The 18929-nt window shown below is 32.3% G+C and overlaps 1 protein-coding gene across 5 annotated transcripts in view; it reads left to right on the top strand.

The window, feature by feature from the left end:
* The window catches only part of PTPN4 (protein tyrosine phosphatase non-receptor type 4), a 218855-nt gene that overhangs the window by 183839 nt on the left and 16087 nt on the right, over window positions 1-18929 (top strand). For all 5 annotated transcript variants that reach the window (XM_031959946.1, XM_031959947.1, XM_031959949.1 and 2 more), the window contains 8 exons: window positions 1143-1299; window positions 5049-5215; window positions 10579-10669; window positions 10763-10824; window positions 13118-13264; window positions 15002-15130; window positions 17035-17183; window positions 18460-18595. In XM_031959946.1, coding sequence (XP_031815806.1) covers window positions 1143-1299; window positions 5049-5215; window positions 10579-10669; window positions 10763-10824; window positions 13118-13264; window positions 15002-15130; window positions 17035-17183; window positions 18460-18595 — 1038 coding nt within the window. The remainder of the gene's footprint in view (window positions 1-1142; window positions 1300-5048; window positions 5216-10578; window positions 10670-10762; window positions 10825-13117; window positions 13265-15001; window positions 15131-17034; window positions 17184-18459; window positions 18596-18929) is intronic.

Raw genomic sequence — 18929 nt, 5'->3', positions numbered from 1 at the left:
TTCCATTTTTCCTTAACCACATGATCCTTCTGAAAGTCACTGAGCTCCTTTTAGATACAAATAAAGGCAAATCACTTCATTTGACAAGGCAGGAAGGCTTTTATAATTCTTTAAAAGTAATATATCAAGAATGTTCTTTTGGGGGCAGCTAGATGGCGCAGTGGATAGTGCCAGCTCAGGAGGACCTGAGTTCAAATTTGGCCTCAGACACTTAATACTTCCTAGCTGTGTGACCCTGAACAAGTCATTTAATCCCAATTGCCTCAGCCCCCCCCCCCAAAAAAAAAAAGAATTTTTTTTTTATACATTATGTTCTTTTGTATATTTTGTTAGGATAACTATATTATCCTAAACAATAGTATAAGAAAGTTACAATTTACCAAAAAAAAATTTCAAAGTGATATCCTAAGAGTTTTCAGTTTAGTGTTCTATATGTTTTAATAAAATGTTTAGGTCTTTGTGAGTTTGCTTAATTTTTAATGATAGCATTCTATCATTGAAGGAAAGACAGTAGCATATCTGGAAAAGGGCATATTAAGCATGAAAAATGTTATCTCCATTGACAAAAATAATCTTTACTTGAGGTATCCAATTAATTTTTATTATGCTATCATTATTTATGCTATCATGAGCCTAGTCCTCTAATTGTTGGCCAGGAAGAACAGGCTTAAAGAAAGTACTTTGTAGTTTATTTAAGGCATTGTGAGAAATCATCATATATACCCCTGAAGTATTACTACTTTTCAAACTATATGGAAGGTATGTATCTTTAGCTTTTTCCTGAATAGAGACTAAATCACCTAAAATTTAAAAAAAAAAAAGAGAGAGAGAGAGAGAGAGAGAGATAGATACAGACCTGTATCAGATGATTACTACATGTAAACAGTTTCTGGTCACAATTTTCTGTATAATCTAGACAAATAGCATAGAATCCCTGCCATGACTAGAGAATGAACTCTGGCAGTCAAGGGGAAATTAAGCTGTAGTTTTCCTCTCTATAAAGATGCATGTAAATTAGTTTATAGTTAGAATTTGGATTGCTGCATCTAATGTTCTTCTGATATGTTGTCATCCAAAAAAAATGTAATTCTTTGATCTAAGAAAGAATTAAGAATTTGAAAATTATTTCCATCATATTTTAGGCTGACCTCTGTGTCCCTCGATTGAATGAAGGGGATCAAGTTGTGCTGATTAATGGCAGAGACATCACAGAACATACTCATGATCAAGTTGTCATGTTTATAAAAGCTAGCTGTGAGAGACACTCAGGGGAACTTGTACTCCTAGTTCGACCCAATGGTGAGTGATCTTTTTCCTTTTTCTTTTTTTTTTCTTTCTATATATAATCTTGGAGTTTCATCTTCCTTTTTAGCTCTACCTACATAGTATTCTTGAACCTTGATCCATACTCTGGAAAATCCTTTTAACAACATTTTCTTCTTATAGGTATTTTTTTTTTTAAATGTCATATAGGATTTCTAATCGTGCCTTATTCTTTCAAGGTAATCAGCATCATAAAAAGTTTCAGAAACAGTCTGTTATTTAATATAGCATAATGAATCAAAAAATGGCCTTGGAGTCACAAAAAACCCTAGTTCAAATCCTGCCTCTGACATAAACTTATTCTGTAATCAATAATCACTTAGTTCTCAGGCAGCTCTCAGAAGCTATAATTCTCTAAAGCTATCTTTTGCAAATGAGTTACTTATTTTCATCATTGAAGAAAATTTCCACGCATTCCTTTAATCATTGAAGTCCCACATCCAGATTTCCCTTTCTCCCAAAGGACCATTATCACTCTTGCTTCTCTTCTATTTCAGCAACATAATGGTATGTAAAAATTTAAACTGAAAGATTCTTTTATCACCTCATCTTTGCTCTTTGTCTTTTCCAAAGAGTCATCGTGACCAATGGTTCCTACATCTGGTCAGGAGGTAACCAAGAGCTTAGTATAATGCCTATAATCTTTTAGTGCTCTTCCCAAGTCACCCAATTTATAATTTGAAATGATCCTTTAATCCATTTGAATGATTTAGGACCAAAATCTACCATTTCTTTCCTTTAAATCTCAGTTTTGTTGATAACTTTTTTTTATCACCTTCATCTTCAAACTTATCCTTCCCCTTTCTCTACTTAGGGATTTATCCAAGGAAGGAAGCAATCATTTTAGCAAACTGTCATTTTCTCAGCTATATCTGACAATATGTGCCACATTTCAGACCTTTATTTCTCTTCTATCCAAAGAAAGAAAGGAAGTGAATTTTCTCAGATTGATTCCTGGACCAAGCTTAATACAAGTCATTTCTGAAGGTCCACATTAAATCAAGTTGATAAGAAACTTTTAAAACAGAAATTTAGGGGTAGCTAGATGAAGTCAGGACCACCTGAGTTCAAATGTGGCCTCAGACAGTTAATACTTCCTAGCTGTGTAACCATGGGTAAGTCACTTAAACCCAGTTACCTCAGCAAAAACAAAATAAAACAAGACCAAAAAAGAAAAGCTAAACAGAAATTTGAGCAAACAAAAAGCAAATTTAAAAAGTAAAACCTTTTTGTAGCCTTTCTTTGCCCTACTCTAAGTGTATTTGTAAAATCAGCTTATTATATAATATACCTTGTTATGCTCCTGAGATTTGTGATTCCCAATTAATGTAGGAACTAAGTTTAAAGTCTTACAACATGGTGATTCATCTCATAAAAAATTTCTTTTTTTTAAAGTTCATAATAAAACAAGAAAAAAATTCAGTGAAAATTCATTCTTTTATTTACATAGATTTGATTCCTGAATTGCTTTTCTTTGTTAAAAGGGAGTTTTTTTTCCCAAAAAAATATGTCCAGAGGTGATTAATATAAAAATGAAAGGCATCAGTAAAGGTTGTTTTTAAATTTTTATTCTTTCATTTTTCCATTATTCCTAGGCCTACTTCTCCTTATAGTGTTTTATGTCTATGGGATTCTATACTTTATCTGAATCTTTAAATAAGGTCCTATAAAATCTAGTGGGTATGTCAAACCATTCCCAGTTTTCTTTTCCTTTCCTTTTGTATTTTCTACAATGACTTTTTAAAAAATTATTATGAATTTAACAACTAAATTGAGCACTTTGTATACTCAGTAGAATAGGGGGGAAAGATTGTAAGGAAGTAAAAATTTTATTATAAAGATTCGTAATATCATTATATAGATTTCAAAGAGGTCTGTGAGCTTGGATGAGAAAAGAAATTACATTTTTATTTTCACTAATATCTAATGAAAATTTAGTGTTTCCTTAATGTGGACAACAAACCTCAATAGTAATCAGGCTTTGCCAGATTGCCTTCTCCCAGTCATTGACCTTGTCCAAGATTAAGCCAGTTTCTAGCCTAGTCCTCTTTATCAAGACTGCTATTAGGCTGATTCTTTCTTCTGAAAGCTGATTGGTTAGCATGCTTGTTATTCTACATTACTTTGAAACTTGCAACATCTTGTGGAAACTTGAGTATTTCTCATAATTTGAAACCAGAATGCAACTTAACAATATCTGATCCAATCTTTTTATTTGGTTTAAAAAGAGCTTAAGTGATCTGTCATGATTATACAGGTTAAAGTAGGACAAATCTTTTGACTTCAAATCCAATATTCTTCTCATTCTGCTATGCTTACTGTCAACCATACACCCTTATTCATATTGCTGATGCTTCTGTAGATACTATTACAAAATATTTGGTCAGTATTATCTTTAATCATCTGATATTATAAGACAGGGAACTAAAGAACAAAGATCTGGATCTAGATCAGATCCCTGATGGCAATTCACTAAAGTAAAATAAATCCAGCAATTTAAGTGTTCCAGTCTGCTTTTGTATATGGAAGTGACTAAATATGGAAGAGAAGACAAAAGAGCTGATATAAAACCAGATAACTTAAAAAAAAAAAAAAAAAAAAAAGAATCTGGGGCACTTTGAACAGAAATTGGTTGTTATTTTTTGTCCTTAATGGGCTTCATTTAAATCTGAGAAAAGTAAGAACCAATATAAGATTAGGGCCTTAGACTCCTATTTAGCAGAGCTTGGGTAATTTGTAGCACTTTCAGGTTTTATACAGAAAGATTTTGTAGCTGTCAGACTGGATACTTCTCTGACCTTTTAATACACTGTAATGTTAATTCTGCTGCTTTCCCTTATCCCTGTGTTCTGTGCTTTTTATCCTCTTCTCTATGCGGCTAGTTTTATTATAGTCTTAGTAACTAGCTTTGGTCCTACTAAAAAAATACTGTTCTGTAACTAAATGTTGCATTTGGTTAATTGTTACAGAGTCATCATAACATAAGCTACAGTAGTGGTTTCAGGTTTCAGCAACAGTTTTAAATTGCATCTTCGACATACATTGACTTAATGATTGGGCACCTCACTTAACTCCTCAATATTCTAGGCAGTTGTCTAAGATTATGGATTTCAGAGAATGTTCTACCTGCATTGCCAGGATTTCCTATAGGGAATTCTCTGTATCAGTGAAATCACAGCTGCAGACTTTATCTATTTCCTTCTGTTTTGTCAAGTCTAGTACTAATCTTACTTTCTTCAAATTCTCAGAGTCTGCCAAAAGTCCTATACTAATATCTACTCATTTGCGAGTATGGCAGCTTCTTCAGAAAAAATTGATTTTTGTCTTTGGTCTGTCCTTTGAGCACGACAGTCTATGGGTGAAGAGTCTTGAGATCTTATCAGAGAGCAGCCTCACTCAGCCATTCATGCTCAAAGACTACCCTCCCATCAAAAGTTCTTCTGTTTAGTATAATGTGCTGATTGCTAATCAGGCTGTTGGTCTTCATCTAAAGAAATTCTGAATCTTTACTCTTTTGAGATACATTATATTAGAGAAGACGTTAATTTGGTAATGATTTTATGCTGAAGGTAGGAATTTTACTCGGCATAATAGGGGTATTCCTCCTGTATTGGTAATGGATGCCAAATTTTATATATTCTTAAATTAATTTTTCTTTAATTTGTTTGTCCTAGGAACATGTCCAGCAAGTGAAAGAAACTAATAATTTCCATGTTCCTTTTCAGCTGTATATGATGTAGTAGAAGAAAAATTTGAAAATGAACCAGATTTCCAATATATCCCTGAAAAATCCCCACTAGATGGTGTTCATCAGAATGATAATGCTTTGAGGGAATCAATGGTCCAGCTCGCCGAGGGTCTTGACAGTGGAACAATCCTTACACAGTTTGATGTGAGTGTTTTTAGGCACTTGAGTTTTTAGATAATATTTTTCCTTTCATTTCATAAAATCTTAAGTAGTTTTCCAGTCTTAATTCCATGTTTTTTGAATAATTAACTTTAAAATCCATAAACTATTAATATGCCTTTAAAATCTTTAAGGAACCACTGTCTCAATATTGAAAAACAATGAATGAATTTTTATGAAGTTTAAACTGCTCTGGATAAATTTTGTATGCCCAAGATTATAGTTTAGGTAATATAAGGTTGGAATATTGCTGTGGTTTAGGGAATGATGAGTTGATGAATTTAGAAAAATATGAAAAGACTTACACTTAAGAAGCATGATGTTATCCACCTTCAGAAAAAGAAGACAAATAAATATAGTACAGTTTTATATAAATGTATATATTTGTATCATTATAGATATATATGTATGTGTATGCATGTATGCATACATACACAAACAGATGTGTTTAACTGTAGTATGTTTGGGTAAGGTGGGAGGGAGGAAAAAGGCAGAAAAGAATAAAAAGTACAGAGCAGAAAAATAAAAGAACTTACAATGAAGCAAAAAAAAATGGACAGGTCTGAATATAAGGTGCTATAATATCATATACGTTTTCTTGAAATGGAAACTTGTTATATATTTTGAATCTTCTTTTATGTTCTGTTATGCATATGACAAAGTTTTCTTTTTCTGTTTTGTTTTGTTTTTCTATATTTATAGGGTTGAGGGGGTTGACTGCTTCCCTTATTTTAAATTTAGTATTTCACTTTCCCCCAGTTATATGTAAAAACCAGTTTTTAATATTGATTTTTAAAACTTTGAATTCCAGATTCTCTCCCCTCCCTTCTCCCCCGCATTGAGAATGCAATCAAATTAATATAAGTTATACATGTGCAGTCAGGCAAAACATTTGCAGAATATTCATGTTGTGAAAGAAAACATAAACCCATCCCCCAAAAAACCTCAAGAAAAATAAAGAAAGATTAAAAAACATATGCTTCAATTTAGACATCATCAAGTTCTTTCTGTGGATATGGATATCATTTCTCATCATAAGTCTTTCAGAGTTGACTTGCATCATTGTATTGTCAAAAATAGCTATATCATTCACAGCTAATCATCTTGCAATGCTACTTTTACTTTGTTCACAGTACATTTCACTTTGCTTAAGCTCAGGGAAATCCATTTCCCAACTGATGAACATCCCCTCAATTTCCAATTCTTTGTCCCCAGAAAAGAGCTACTGTAAATATTTTTTGTACATACAAGTCCTTTTCCTTTTTATTTTTTGTCTCTTTTTGGGATAAAGTGATAGTTGTAGTATTGCTTTACTGTCTTATTAGACAATTTAATTGGTATGGTAGTACTTCAAAACTTTTATTTTGCATTTCTCCAATCAATAATAAGTTAGAGCATTTTTCATGTGGTTATAGATAGCTATGATTACTTCATCTGAAAACTATTTTTTGTTCATTTGTCAATTGGGGAATGACTTTTATTTTTATAAATTTGACTTAGTTTTCTTTTTGTTTGAGAAATGAGATCTTTATCAGAAAAACTTGCTTCAAATTTTTTTTTTCACAATTACTCTTGCTAACTATTTCTACCATCATCTTCCTACTTGCTCCCCCATTTATTCCACTTACTTCCTTTTCACTTTGTCCTTCCTTAAAAAGACCTGGTTTATGATTGCCTTCTCCCCCAATATTCCCTCCCCTCTCTTATCCCCTTTCTCTTCTACTTTACTGTAAGGTAGATATTACCCAGTATGGGTAAGATAGAGTTTTATACCCAATTGAATATGTATCTTATTTCCTCTTTGAGGTAATAATCCCTTCTATGAGAATAAGGTTCACTCACTCTCCTTTATTTCTCCTCCTCTTCTTCACTGTACTAACTTTTTCTTGTGATTTGTCATAGTTTACCTCATTCTACTTCCTCCCTCCCTTTCTCCTAGTGTATTTCTCTCACACTCCTTAACTTTACTGTGCCCTCTGTCTACATAATACTTCCTCTAACTCTTCTAATAACAAGAAAGCTCTTTTGAGTTATAAGTATCATCTTCCCATAAAGGACTGTTTGCAATCTAACCTCATTAAGTCATTTATGATTTCTCTTTCCTATTCAACTTTTTTTGTTTGTCTAAGAGGCTCATGTTTGAAAGTCAAATTTTCTATTCATCTCTGATCTTTTCATCAAGAAGCCTTGAAAGTCCTTTATTTCATTGAATATCCATTTATATTCATCAAATTAAGTTTTGAAATATTATACTCAGTTTTGCTGGATATGTGATTCTTTGTTGTAATTCTAGCTCATTTGCCATGTGGAATATCATATTCCAGGGACTCTGATCCTTTAATGTAGAAGCTGCCAAATCTTGTGTTATGCTGATTGTGCTTCCACAGAACTTGAATTGTTTATCTGTAGCTGCTTGGTATGTTTCCTTCTTGACTTGGGAACTCTGGAATTTGTCTATTATACTCCTGAGAGATTTCATTTTGGGATTTTTTTTTAGGAGGTGAATGATGGATTCTTTCCGTTTCTATTTATTCTCTGTTTCTAGGATATCAGGGCAATTTTCTTTGACAATTTCTTGAAAATTGATATCTAAATTCTTTTTTTCAGTCATGGCTTTCAGGTAGTCCAATAATTTTAAAATTATTTCTCCTGGACCTATTTTCCTGGTCATTTGTTTTTTCCAATGAGATATTTCATATTGTCTTCTATTTTTCATTATTTTGGTTTTATTGTTTCTTGATTTCTCATAAAATTATTATCTTCCATTTGCTCAATTCTAATTTTTAAGAAACTTATTTTCTTTAGTCAGCTTTTGTCTCTTCTTTCTCATTTAACCAATTCTACTTTTGAAGGAGTTGTTTTCTTCAGTCTATTTTTTTAAATTGTTCAGTTCTACCTTTTTAAAGGCATTCTTCTTCTTGTTTTTTTGTACTTTTTTTCCCCCTTCCTTTATCATTTGGCCTAATCTGTTTTTCAAGATGTTTTTTTCTTCAGTATTTTTTTGTTGTCTCCTTTACCAGCCTATTAACTTGTTTTTTATAGTTTTTTCGTGTCACTCTTACTTCTCTTCCCAATTTTTCTTCTGTTTTGCTTACTTGAATTTTTATAAATCCCTTTTGAGCTGTTTCATGACCCTAGACTTGTTTCATATTTTCTTGGAGACTTTGGATGTAGGAGCTTTAACTTTATTATCTTCTTCTGAAGATGTATTTAGTCTTCCTGTCACCATAGTAACTTTCTATGGTTAGAATCTTTTTTCTTTTTTGCTCATTTTCCCAGCGTATTACTTGACTTTTAACTCTTTTGTTAAAGTAGGGCTCTACTTTTAGGATAGATAATACTGTCCCAATTTCAGGGGTTTTGTGCAACCGTTTTCAAAGATCCTTCTAAGGACCTGTAAGTTTTCGGTTCTTCCAAGATGGTATGCTCTAAGGAGAGATATCTTTACTGTTCTCCTGGTCTGTGAGTGACCACAAGCACTCTTTTCCATTCTGGAACTGTGAGAAAGGTCCCTATTCCACTATGGCTACAGGCTTTAGTGTACTGGTGCCTGTCACTCAGGACTGTGAACCTAATAGAGGTATGGGCAGAGCAACAGTGACTTGCTTAAATGCTAGCAAAGAAACCCCTGTAAACTCTTTTTGACTGTTTATTAGACTCTCTTACCATCGGGGGACTGAAGCCTCTGGAATTACATTTTAAGTTTTAAATGATTTTTTAAAGATCACTTTTCCCAAGTGAAAATATAACTAAAACAAATGTCTTCTACTTAGCTCCAACTAAAACTCTCTATGTTTTATCCCTTTCAGAAATAAAGAAGGCAAACCAGGAAGAGTTTAAATGAACTATTTTAATGCTAAACTAATCTTAATGAGAAATAAGAATAGACCTCATGTATGCAAATTAAATCCTCTTTCTTTAGCTGGCAGTAACTACTGGTGATTGCTTATTGAAGAGTTTGAAATGAGAAATAAACAGTAACACATGACTACTTAAAGGGAAAATTCTATATCCTGTTAGGTTAGAAATCAACCCTAATAACCAATATATACTCAGAAATTAAAATAGATTAAATTTAAGGGATTTCTATTTTAACTAATTATTATACCTTTTTTCATTGTTTTCTTAAGACTCCATTTTAATAAGGCAGTACCAGCATCATCCATGGTATTTACCTGTGACCTCTTGTTATTATTTAATGTTATTTTCATTTATGTAGCTGTAGTTGGTACATATTTTTCTTTTGAATATGCTTCATTTTTCATCACTAGAGAAGCAGCATGACAAAGAGGATATGCTCCTGGATTTAGAAAAACCTAGGTTCAAGCCCCATCTCTGATAATTTTGCGACTATGAACAAATTAATTCCTTTCTGAGTCTTACATCCCCTATCTATAAAATCATATAATCCCTCCAGAATCGATCTCAATGTCACTGAGCTACTATAAGACTCTCAAATTATAACATATTTAAAAATCTTTGGAAATTTAAAAATTCTGTGTAATTGGCAGTTATTATAATTATTATTGTAAATGTCTTCCCATATTCCTATTTTTTCCTACTCTTGATGGTATAATTATATTCTATTACATTCATATACTATAATTTATTTGGCCTATCTCTTATAATTGGGTAGATAATTTGTTTCTCATTTTGTTACTGTTACAAGTAGTGCAAACTGTGAATATTATTTTCTTACTCTCAATTTCTTATTCTTTTCCAAAGAAGTTGGGCCATTTCACAGATTCCCTACAGAGTAAATATTAGCTTATTTCTCCCACAGCCCCACCAGTATTGAATTTTTACACATTTTATCATGTTTGCCAGCTTGATAGATAAATTTGGTTTTGTTGGGGTTTTTAGGATTTTTCTTAATATTCACTTTCACTAGCAGGTTAAAGTTTTTTCTTATGTAGTAACAATAATCACTTACATTTATGTAATACTTTGTCATTTACAAAGCACTTTTGTCCCTATAACCCTGTAAGATTATTTATCCAAGTACTTTTACAAAATGTAAAGTTGGCAAATAAGGGTTAGGAAAATGGAATACCAAATTAGTAAACGTACTAATGGCAAACCCAAACCCAAATATATTGCAACAGTTTTAAGACCATTGTTGAAATTTTTCCATTTTATTAGTAGTGTTTTTAACAAGTTACAAAGAAGAGTATCAGATTTTCACATGGACTATGTTAAAAAGAATTGAGTTCATTGCTTCTTCTTGTAGTGATGGTCTTGAAGTTTCCTGTGTGCATTTATTGGTGTTGTCTGGATCTTATACTATACTAGATCCACTAATGTGGATCTTATACTATAACCAAAACTTGTGACTTATTCCCTTTTAGCAACTCTATAGGAAAAAGCCTGGAATGACAATGTCTTGTGCCAAATTACCTCAAAATATTTCCAAAAATAGATACAGAGATATTTCGCCTTGTAAGTATATTTTTAAATTAATTTTTAATATTTTGATCTTTCTGATTTATAAATGCCAAATAACATTGTTTTAATACTTTTTTTTTTTACAAGATGATGCTACACGGGTTATTTTAAAGGATAATGACGACTATATCAATGCAAATTACATAAATGTAAGTTTAATTTTCTATATATCAGTGATATTTAGAATGATAGGACATTTTTAAGTTTCTTATCTCAAAATCTTTTTGTTAGAGCTATCACTTAGCATGTGTTTTTTCAATCACAAATCTTTAAATATTCTTTATTTCTTTGTATGTAATGGAGGCTTAAAAAATAGTATTTTTACATGACTCTAAAACTATCTTACAAATATGTAAATAAAAAACAGGTGACAAGAGTTCTTGAACCTCACAGCATATTTTCCCAACAATTTACACCATCTATATTAGTATATAATAAAATTATTTACTCTATACTAGTCATAAATGATTTTAGGCACATTGAATCTATATTTAAACTTCCAAACTTCCTCATTTCTACGGAAGATACCACTCTAGTCACTAAGGTGTAAAACCTTTACATTATGCTTCCTCCCACAAACTTCATCTATATGTGTTGCCAAATCAAATCTACCTTCACATCTCTCATATCAATCTTCTTCTCTTCCATGTGATCATACCTTATTTCAAATCAAAAAGCATTTATTATGGGGCACCTTGATGCAGTGGATAAAGCACAGACCCTGAAATCAGGAGGACCTGAGTTCAAATGTAGCCTCAGACATATAACACTTCCTGGCTGTGTGACCCTGGACAAGTCACTTAACCCCAATTGCCTTACCAAAAAAATAATAATAATAATTTTAAAAAAGAAACATTTATTAAGCAGTTACTGTGTGTCTAACACTTCTGAGTACTGGGGATCCAAATACAAACAAAAACGTAGCCTTTGCCCTTAAAGAAATTACTTTCTAAAGGTAAACAACTTATAAAACCAAGTTGGAAAGAGCGGGAAAGAACAAAGCACTCATGTTAGGGGCATGATAGAGAAAGCGAGAGGGTTAGAAACAGCTAGGAAAGAAATGAATAGTTGGCCTGGGCCCTTCCTCAACCAGGAGGATCCTAGAGGAATTTACCAGTTAGAAGAAAGTAGGTACAAGGGGGAAGGTTCTACAATAAGAAAGCTACTACCACTGGTAGACGTGGTAGAGAAAATCCAATGAGTCAGGAGTGATTCCTAGAACACAAATGAAAACTTAATCACGTCCTACCAGGGCTATTATAGGAGCTTTCTTAACTGTGTCCCTCCACTCTAGTCTGTCTCTCTCTGCTCATCCACCATGCAGCTACCAAATTGATATTTGCTTTCCAAAACAGCTTTGAACTTGTCACGCCATAGCTTCAGAAATTTCAGTTCCCATTGCTCTGTAGGGTAAAGTTAAAACTTCTTTGTGTGGCATTTTAAAATGTGTTATAGCCTACCTGTCCTGACTTATTACATATGACTCTTCTTTGTGAATTTGACATTCCTACCCAGACAGCCCATTTTCTTTCCCCATACACAACATTCTATCTTCCATCTGCACATCTTAGGTTGTCCTTCATACCTGAAATATATTTCTTCCTGACCTTGTCCTTTTGTAATTCCTAACCCCCTATAAGATTCAGTAATAGGAATCATGTCTTAAACTAAACATACCGTGATCTCCCAGACTCTAGCCCCCTTCTTTCCTTCCCTGCAAAATCACTTTGCATTTCTTTGTCTTCATATTGTTTCTCTCCTGCTCTCCAATAGTGTCAACTCATTGACACCAGAGACTATTTCATTTTTGTCTTCATATTTCCTGCACCTAACATTGCTTAATAAATGTTTGTTGAAATAAACGAACAAATGACTGGCTTCCTCATTTCTCTAAAGAGACACAGGTAGATGTTTTGATACTCATCATTTCCAAAAACACTCCTCTCCTGATAAATTTAGATATGGGTAATAAAAATTTGTTGTGCTATTATCAAATGGGTCAGTAAGTCACTCTTTAGCAAATTATAATTAGTAAATTATTGATTTAAATTATTTTTTAAAATCTCACAATAATAAAATAGTGATTGCTGCTGATTAACTAGAAATTTTACATAAAATTTTACATAAAAAATTAAAATATATAATCTCAGTTGTTCCTAATCTTAAAATAATAGGACTTATCATTTCCTTATAGTACATGTGCCTTCTCCATTGTAATTTGTCTTACAACAGAGACATATCTTCAAACAAAAACAGTCCTAAAAATGTATTTTGTCGGTCATGTTTTTATTATCCTTAAAGCCCTTTTTCATTCTACTCTGACTTTGCAATTTAATCTGAATTATCCAGCAAAGATTTACTCTATGATTCATATGCTTAGTTCACCAAAGGGAATGATAATTAAATAGTATAATTATGCTGCTTGTGTTCTTTTCTTTTTAGATGGAAATCCCTTCCTCCAGCATTATAAATCAGTATATTGCTTGTCAGGGGCCATTACCAAACACTTGTACAGATTTTTGGCAGATGACATGGGAACAAGGTTCCTCCATGGTTGTAATGTTGACTACACAAGTGGAACGAGGCAGAGTAAGTCAGAACTTGGATCCTGTGTGCTACTAGGTAGAGAATTTTTCTATAACCAAAATAGTCAAATAATTTTTTTTTTAACCTATAGCTTTATGTTCTTGTAATGTCTTGATTAAGGTTTTCCTAAGATTTCACTAAAGAATTCAGAGTTAGTAACTTTTAATATGTTGATACCAACAAAGTCATGAGAGAAATAGCACATCAGAAAGATGGTCCCATCCATGCTGAATATGCAATTAGTTATTAAGCCCTTAAGTAAGTGCCAGGTACTATGCTAAGCATTGGGGACCCAAAGAAAGGCAAAACCCAGTCCTGTCCCCAAGGACCTGCATTCTAATGTATTCTAATAATAGTTTTAGCTGTGGTGATTGAACTGATAGGAAGGATGTGAAGGCTTCTCATGGCAGTTTGGTGGCACTGTGAATAGAGTGCTGTCAGAAGACAGCTGAATTCATATTTTGCCTCAGACATTTACTAGTTGTGTAATCCTAAACATTTACTTAATCCATTTTTAGCTTTGGTTTTCTCAAATGTAAAATGGGGATAATAGTTACACCTACATCACAGAGTTATTATAAGGAAAAAATAATGTGTATAAAGTTCTGTGCAAACTTTAAACACTATACAGATTTGAACTATTGCTCTTATTATTTAATTGAATTCATGAAAAAAGCACAAAATCGTAGAGTGCTTGACTTGAAGTTAGAAAGACCTGGGTTCAGATCCCTCTTCAGACATCAGGTATGGGAATTCTGGGCTTGTTATTTAATGTATTGAGTCTCAATTTTCTCACTTTTAAAATGAGAATATTGATTTAATGACCTCAGGTCCTTTCCAGCTCTAAGTCTATAATTTTATGATCCTTTAAAAGCTTTTAATCTTATTGAAAAGAAAAGACTAAAATGTAAAGAATTAAATGACAGAGTATGATAGTTGAAATAAATGTAGTAGAAGTTGAAAATGGATAGACATTCTAGAAAATGGAGAAAACTTCATGAAGCCTGCAGGTTTGGCTTGAAATGAGTTTTGAAGAACGAATAAGATTTAGATAAACTATGGAGAGAGAAAAAAAAAATCATCCTTAACATGGAAATGGTGTAAGCCAAAGGCATTGAGATAGGAAAATGTGAACAGGTTTTATATTTTACAATTATGTGTTAATCTTTTTTCTTTTTTAAGACTATAATAGTGCTTTAACTTTGTTCATAATGGATCCTTGGTAAAAACTGCTTTTGTGTTCTAAAGATTTTCTTTGACTTGACTGTTCTCTTAAAAAAGACTGTCTCTAATCAATCTTCAGTCATTTGTAACTATATATTTACATATTATTTTTCTAATTTACAAATGCTTTTCTCACTGCATCCAGAAAGTCTATAGATGCTTTAGTTCTAAGCAGCAGGTTATAAGGGAAGGAACATTAGAATGAGATTCAGAAGACATATCTAATAAGATAATACATGGAAGTACTTTGCAAACCTTTAAGTGCTTATACAAAAGCTAGTAATAATAGGAATTATTATGAAAGAGGATACTTGATTTATCAGCATAGAGTTAGAAGGGACCCTCAAATCAAGTCCCTCATTTTATAAATGAGAAAACTTAGGCCCACAATGGGAAGTGACTTGCTGGAAACCATTCAGGTTGTGTCAGAAGTAGATCTGTAAACCAGACTCTAAGTCAATTAGAATCTTTATGAATCTAAACACAATTCCTTTGGAAATGTTTTTTTTACCTTAGGTTAAGTGTCACCAGTATTGGCCAGAACTCACAGAAAGTTCATTGTATGGGACTTTCCAGGTTACCTGCCATTCCGAAGAAGGAAATTCTGCCTATGTCTTCAGAAATATGACACTATGTAACTTAGAGGTGAGAATAACATTGCATCCAGTGTCAAATGTGTTGAAAGAAATTTCAGTCTCTATGTAGCTATAAATTTAAATGCAGAAAAAAATATTGTGCTATTTGCATAGCCATGTTGCTTTGGATCTCTTAAAAACAGGTCTTGGTAATGTGGTAAAATATCTCATTTGTAAAGCTGGGTAGATGTTGTTTTACAAATTAAAAAGACTTAACTGTGTTCCTGGCTACTGCTGGCCTTTTTCTGTGTACTATTTAGATAATACCAATTCTAGAAATAGTTTTTATTTCTAAATAGTTTTTATTTATGAACTAATCTGGCACAAAGGCTCTTAAACATCTTTGTCTTTAGGATCCTTTCAGAGTCTCGTGAAACCTATGGACCCCTTTTCAGAATTATGGTTTTTAAAAATCCATAATATTATAAAAAGAAACCAGTTACATTGAGATACAGTCATGAAAGTATTTTTAAAAACAGGTTCAGAGAACCCAGCCTAAGAAACATTGCTGTAGGGCAATGATGATGTAAGCCAAAGGTGCCAAAATGAATGCATATGAAAACAAGCTAAATTTTAATTGGGAAATAATTAATAAAATAAATAAATATACAATAGAATAATGTTAATATTAATATATAGTTTTCTAAATCAATATGTACCTATTGCAGTGACTCCATTTCCACTTGAATTTAACACTTTCTATTTGTGTTTGGTGATCTAGACACCCAATAATGGGAAGGTAAGGAAACCACATTTTGCTCTGCAAAAGAGTACACCAGTCTTTTATTTTTCTAGATCATGATTGGGCAAATAGTAATGCTGTGCTTTTCTAAATAAGGATCTGCAAGGCTCTCTTGATATATATTATAAATGATGCTTCATCTTTTTGACAATTTACACTTATTACACAACACATAATCATCTCTAATTTCTGAATTTAAAGCCCATCTTCTAAATTGTAAAGTTGGTCTCATATGAAGTGTTCCCATATCATATTAAAGTATTTTGTGAACTTTTCAGATTGCAGGGTAATAAGAAAATCTTAGTTAAAAATTCCCAGTTTTGAATAAGAAACTTACATAAATTTACAAACTTACAAAGTTACATAATTATAAACATTTTTCCCTCAGAATTTTTTTTTAAATCAATTCTGTGCAGGAATCACCTCTTTCAGTGATTTCTAGACAATCTTGTTTTTAACATCATCTTTGGGGGGGGGGTACTTCTTTGTCTCTCTAGACATACAGAATATGCTATATCTTGAACTAAGGACCTACATTTCCATCTTTTTATGTAATACCATAAAATTAGTACGTGAAGTTTACTTTTCCTCCAAGGGTAACAAAATGTTTATTCTACATTTGTAATATTTCTCTGTGGAAGAAACCAAAATGAAAATTTTTTATGTAAAGTCAAAATCAAGTATAATTTTATTTATATAATCTTAATTCATTTAAGCTCTCTGGGGCCTCAGTTTACTTAGCTATGAAATGAGGATGATAATTGTACCTTATTTCTCCTCTCCAGAATTTTGAGAATCAGTTTGTAAAGCACTTACCACAATGTCTGGCACATAGTATGTGCTATATAAAACTTGGTTATTTATTATTATTATACTTAATTGTCATTAACATCAGTGCTATCAATAGAACCAACCTTTCAAATAGGGACAGATGTTAATTTATATGCATAAATATTAGGTTATTAAAAACATTAAGTACTATATCGATGACATTAATTTTTCATGATGTACAGGAAAGTCTTTTAAAAACTTATACATTGCTGCATTTTTGCATATTTAATTTAATTTTTAAATTTTGGTTTTGCTTTACTTTGAAAATTAAGATATAAGAACTCTTATATTTAAGTTGCATTCCTAAATCATAAGCTTACAATTTCTTTTTTTATAATTAGAAAAATGAAAGTCGTCAACTAATCCAGATTCAGTACATAGCCTGGCCTGACCATGGAGTCCCTGATGATTCAAGTGACTTTCTTGATTTTGTCTGTCATGTACGAAATAAGAGAGCTGGCAAAGAAGAGCCTATCATTGTTCATTGCAGGTACTCTATTTCCTTACTTTTTTGTATGAACAAGTATATAGATAACAGGTTCATAGAAATGAAGAGCATTGGTTATGTTTTATCCATTTTAAATTGATTGATAGCTTAGCCATCATACAGTAATTTAACACTTAGAAATTAAAAAAAAAAAAATAAAAGGGAATAAACTTAGAAAAAATTATTTTCATCTTTCATAAGATGAGCAGAGGTATATTCAAATTGTTGGGCTTCTCGTATAAAAGAGGAGGCAGCTAGTTTTTTAATTCAGTTTTCTGTTCTGAATTCTCTTCCTTCTACTCCTATTCCTCTACCATTGATTAGGCAAGAAAAACAGAACTCCTTTGGATTAGGTTTGTATTTTCAGAGCCTAACAAGATTTCTTGCATATAGTTAGACACTCAGTAAATGTTTATTGATCGGATGGAATGCATTGTTGGTTTTGGGCTTTATCTTACAGACATATTTAGGTCTCTTCAAAAAAAAAAAAAAACCGCTTTGACATAGTGAAAAGAATGCCTAATTTTACCTTTGTAGAAAGGAAAGGTTGCCTCATAGTCCTAATATGTATCATTCAATAAGTATTGAATTCCTACTGTATGCTGAACACTGTAAATCCAAGTACAATAAATTCTTACTACAAAGGCAGTTGCATTCTAACAGGGGAGACTGTGAGGACATAAATTAGTACATGTAGGAAAACTATAATGAGAATAAATACAGGGAGCAGCTAGGTGACACAGTGGATAGAGCACCAGCCTTGAAGTCCGGAGGACCGGAGTTCAAATGTGGTCTCAGACACTTAACACTTCGTAGCTGTGTGACCCTGGGCAAGTCACTTCACCCCAATTGCCTTGGCAAAAAAAAAGAGAGAATAAATACAAAGTACTTAACTACAAGGAATTGTGAAAGGAAAAATACTAGTAATATTCTTATTTTATTGTTTTTATAGCTTTTATTTTAAAATCAATTTTCTCACAGACATTTATATTTTTAATCAAGTTGCTAAAAATAAAATTTTAATCAATATTATTATTTCTTATAGAAAATTAGCAACCTGGGGAACTATAAGCAAGAGAATTTTGTTGAGCTTCTTAGACCATTATTGTTCTGAAAATCGTATTTCTCACATTAAAATTACATTGCAGACAGCCCATGTTTACAGATAGATTATGATCAATAAAGTTTCAATTAAATTTTTTTGCAGTACATCTTACCAGAATTTATCAAGAAATTTTTCAGCCAAATCTTCTACCCCATTTCTTTTTTTTTCCCCTAGTGCTGGGATCGGACGAACAGGGGTTCTTATCACAATGGAAACAGCTATGTGTCTCATTGAGTGCAATCAACCAGTTTATCCATTAGATATTGTAAGGACAATGAGAGATCAAAGAGCCATGATGATTCAAACACCTGTGAGTACAGTTTTTTTACGAAGAATGCAAATAGTAACTTCTTATACTCTACGCTTACTTTACCCTTAATTCCCCAGCAAATTTTTGTTTTGAGGTATTTGGGGTTTGCCTTTTGGAAGGTTGGGGGTGGGAGTGCTCCAAATGTATCATTTCATCCCAGTCAGAAAAATTCTCTTCTTTGATGCAAATTAGCAACCTAACTGTAATTTATGGTCTTAAAAAAAAAAAGTGTCAGGCTCTGAGGTGTTGTGATTTCCCCATAGTCATACATCTCTTGTATATTACTAGCAGAATTTGAATTTGAGCCTTCTTGGCACTAAAGCCAGTCTTATAT

This window comes from Sarcophilus harrisii, chromosome 3 (assembly GCF_902635505.1).
Source record: "Sarcophilus harrisii chromosome 3, mSarHar1.11, whole genome shotgun sequence".
Taxonomy (NCBI): Eukaryota; Metazoa; Chordata; class Mammalia; order Dasyuromorphia; family Dasyuridae; genus Sarcophilus; species Sarcophilus harrisii.
Note: the sequence above shows the minus strand (reverse complement) of the source record. Positions and strands in the feature narration are given on the sequence as shown.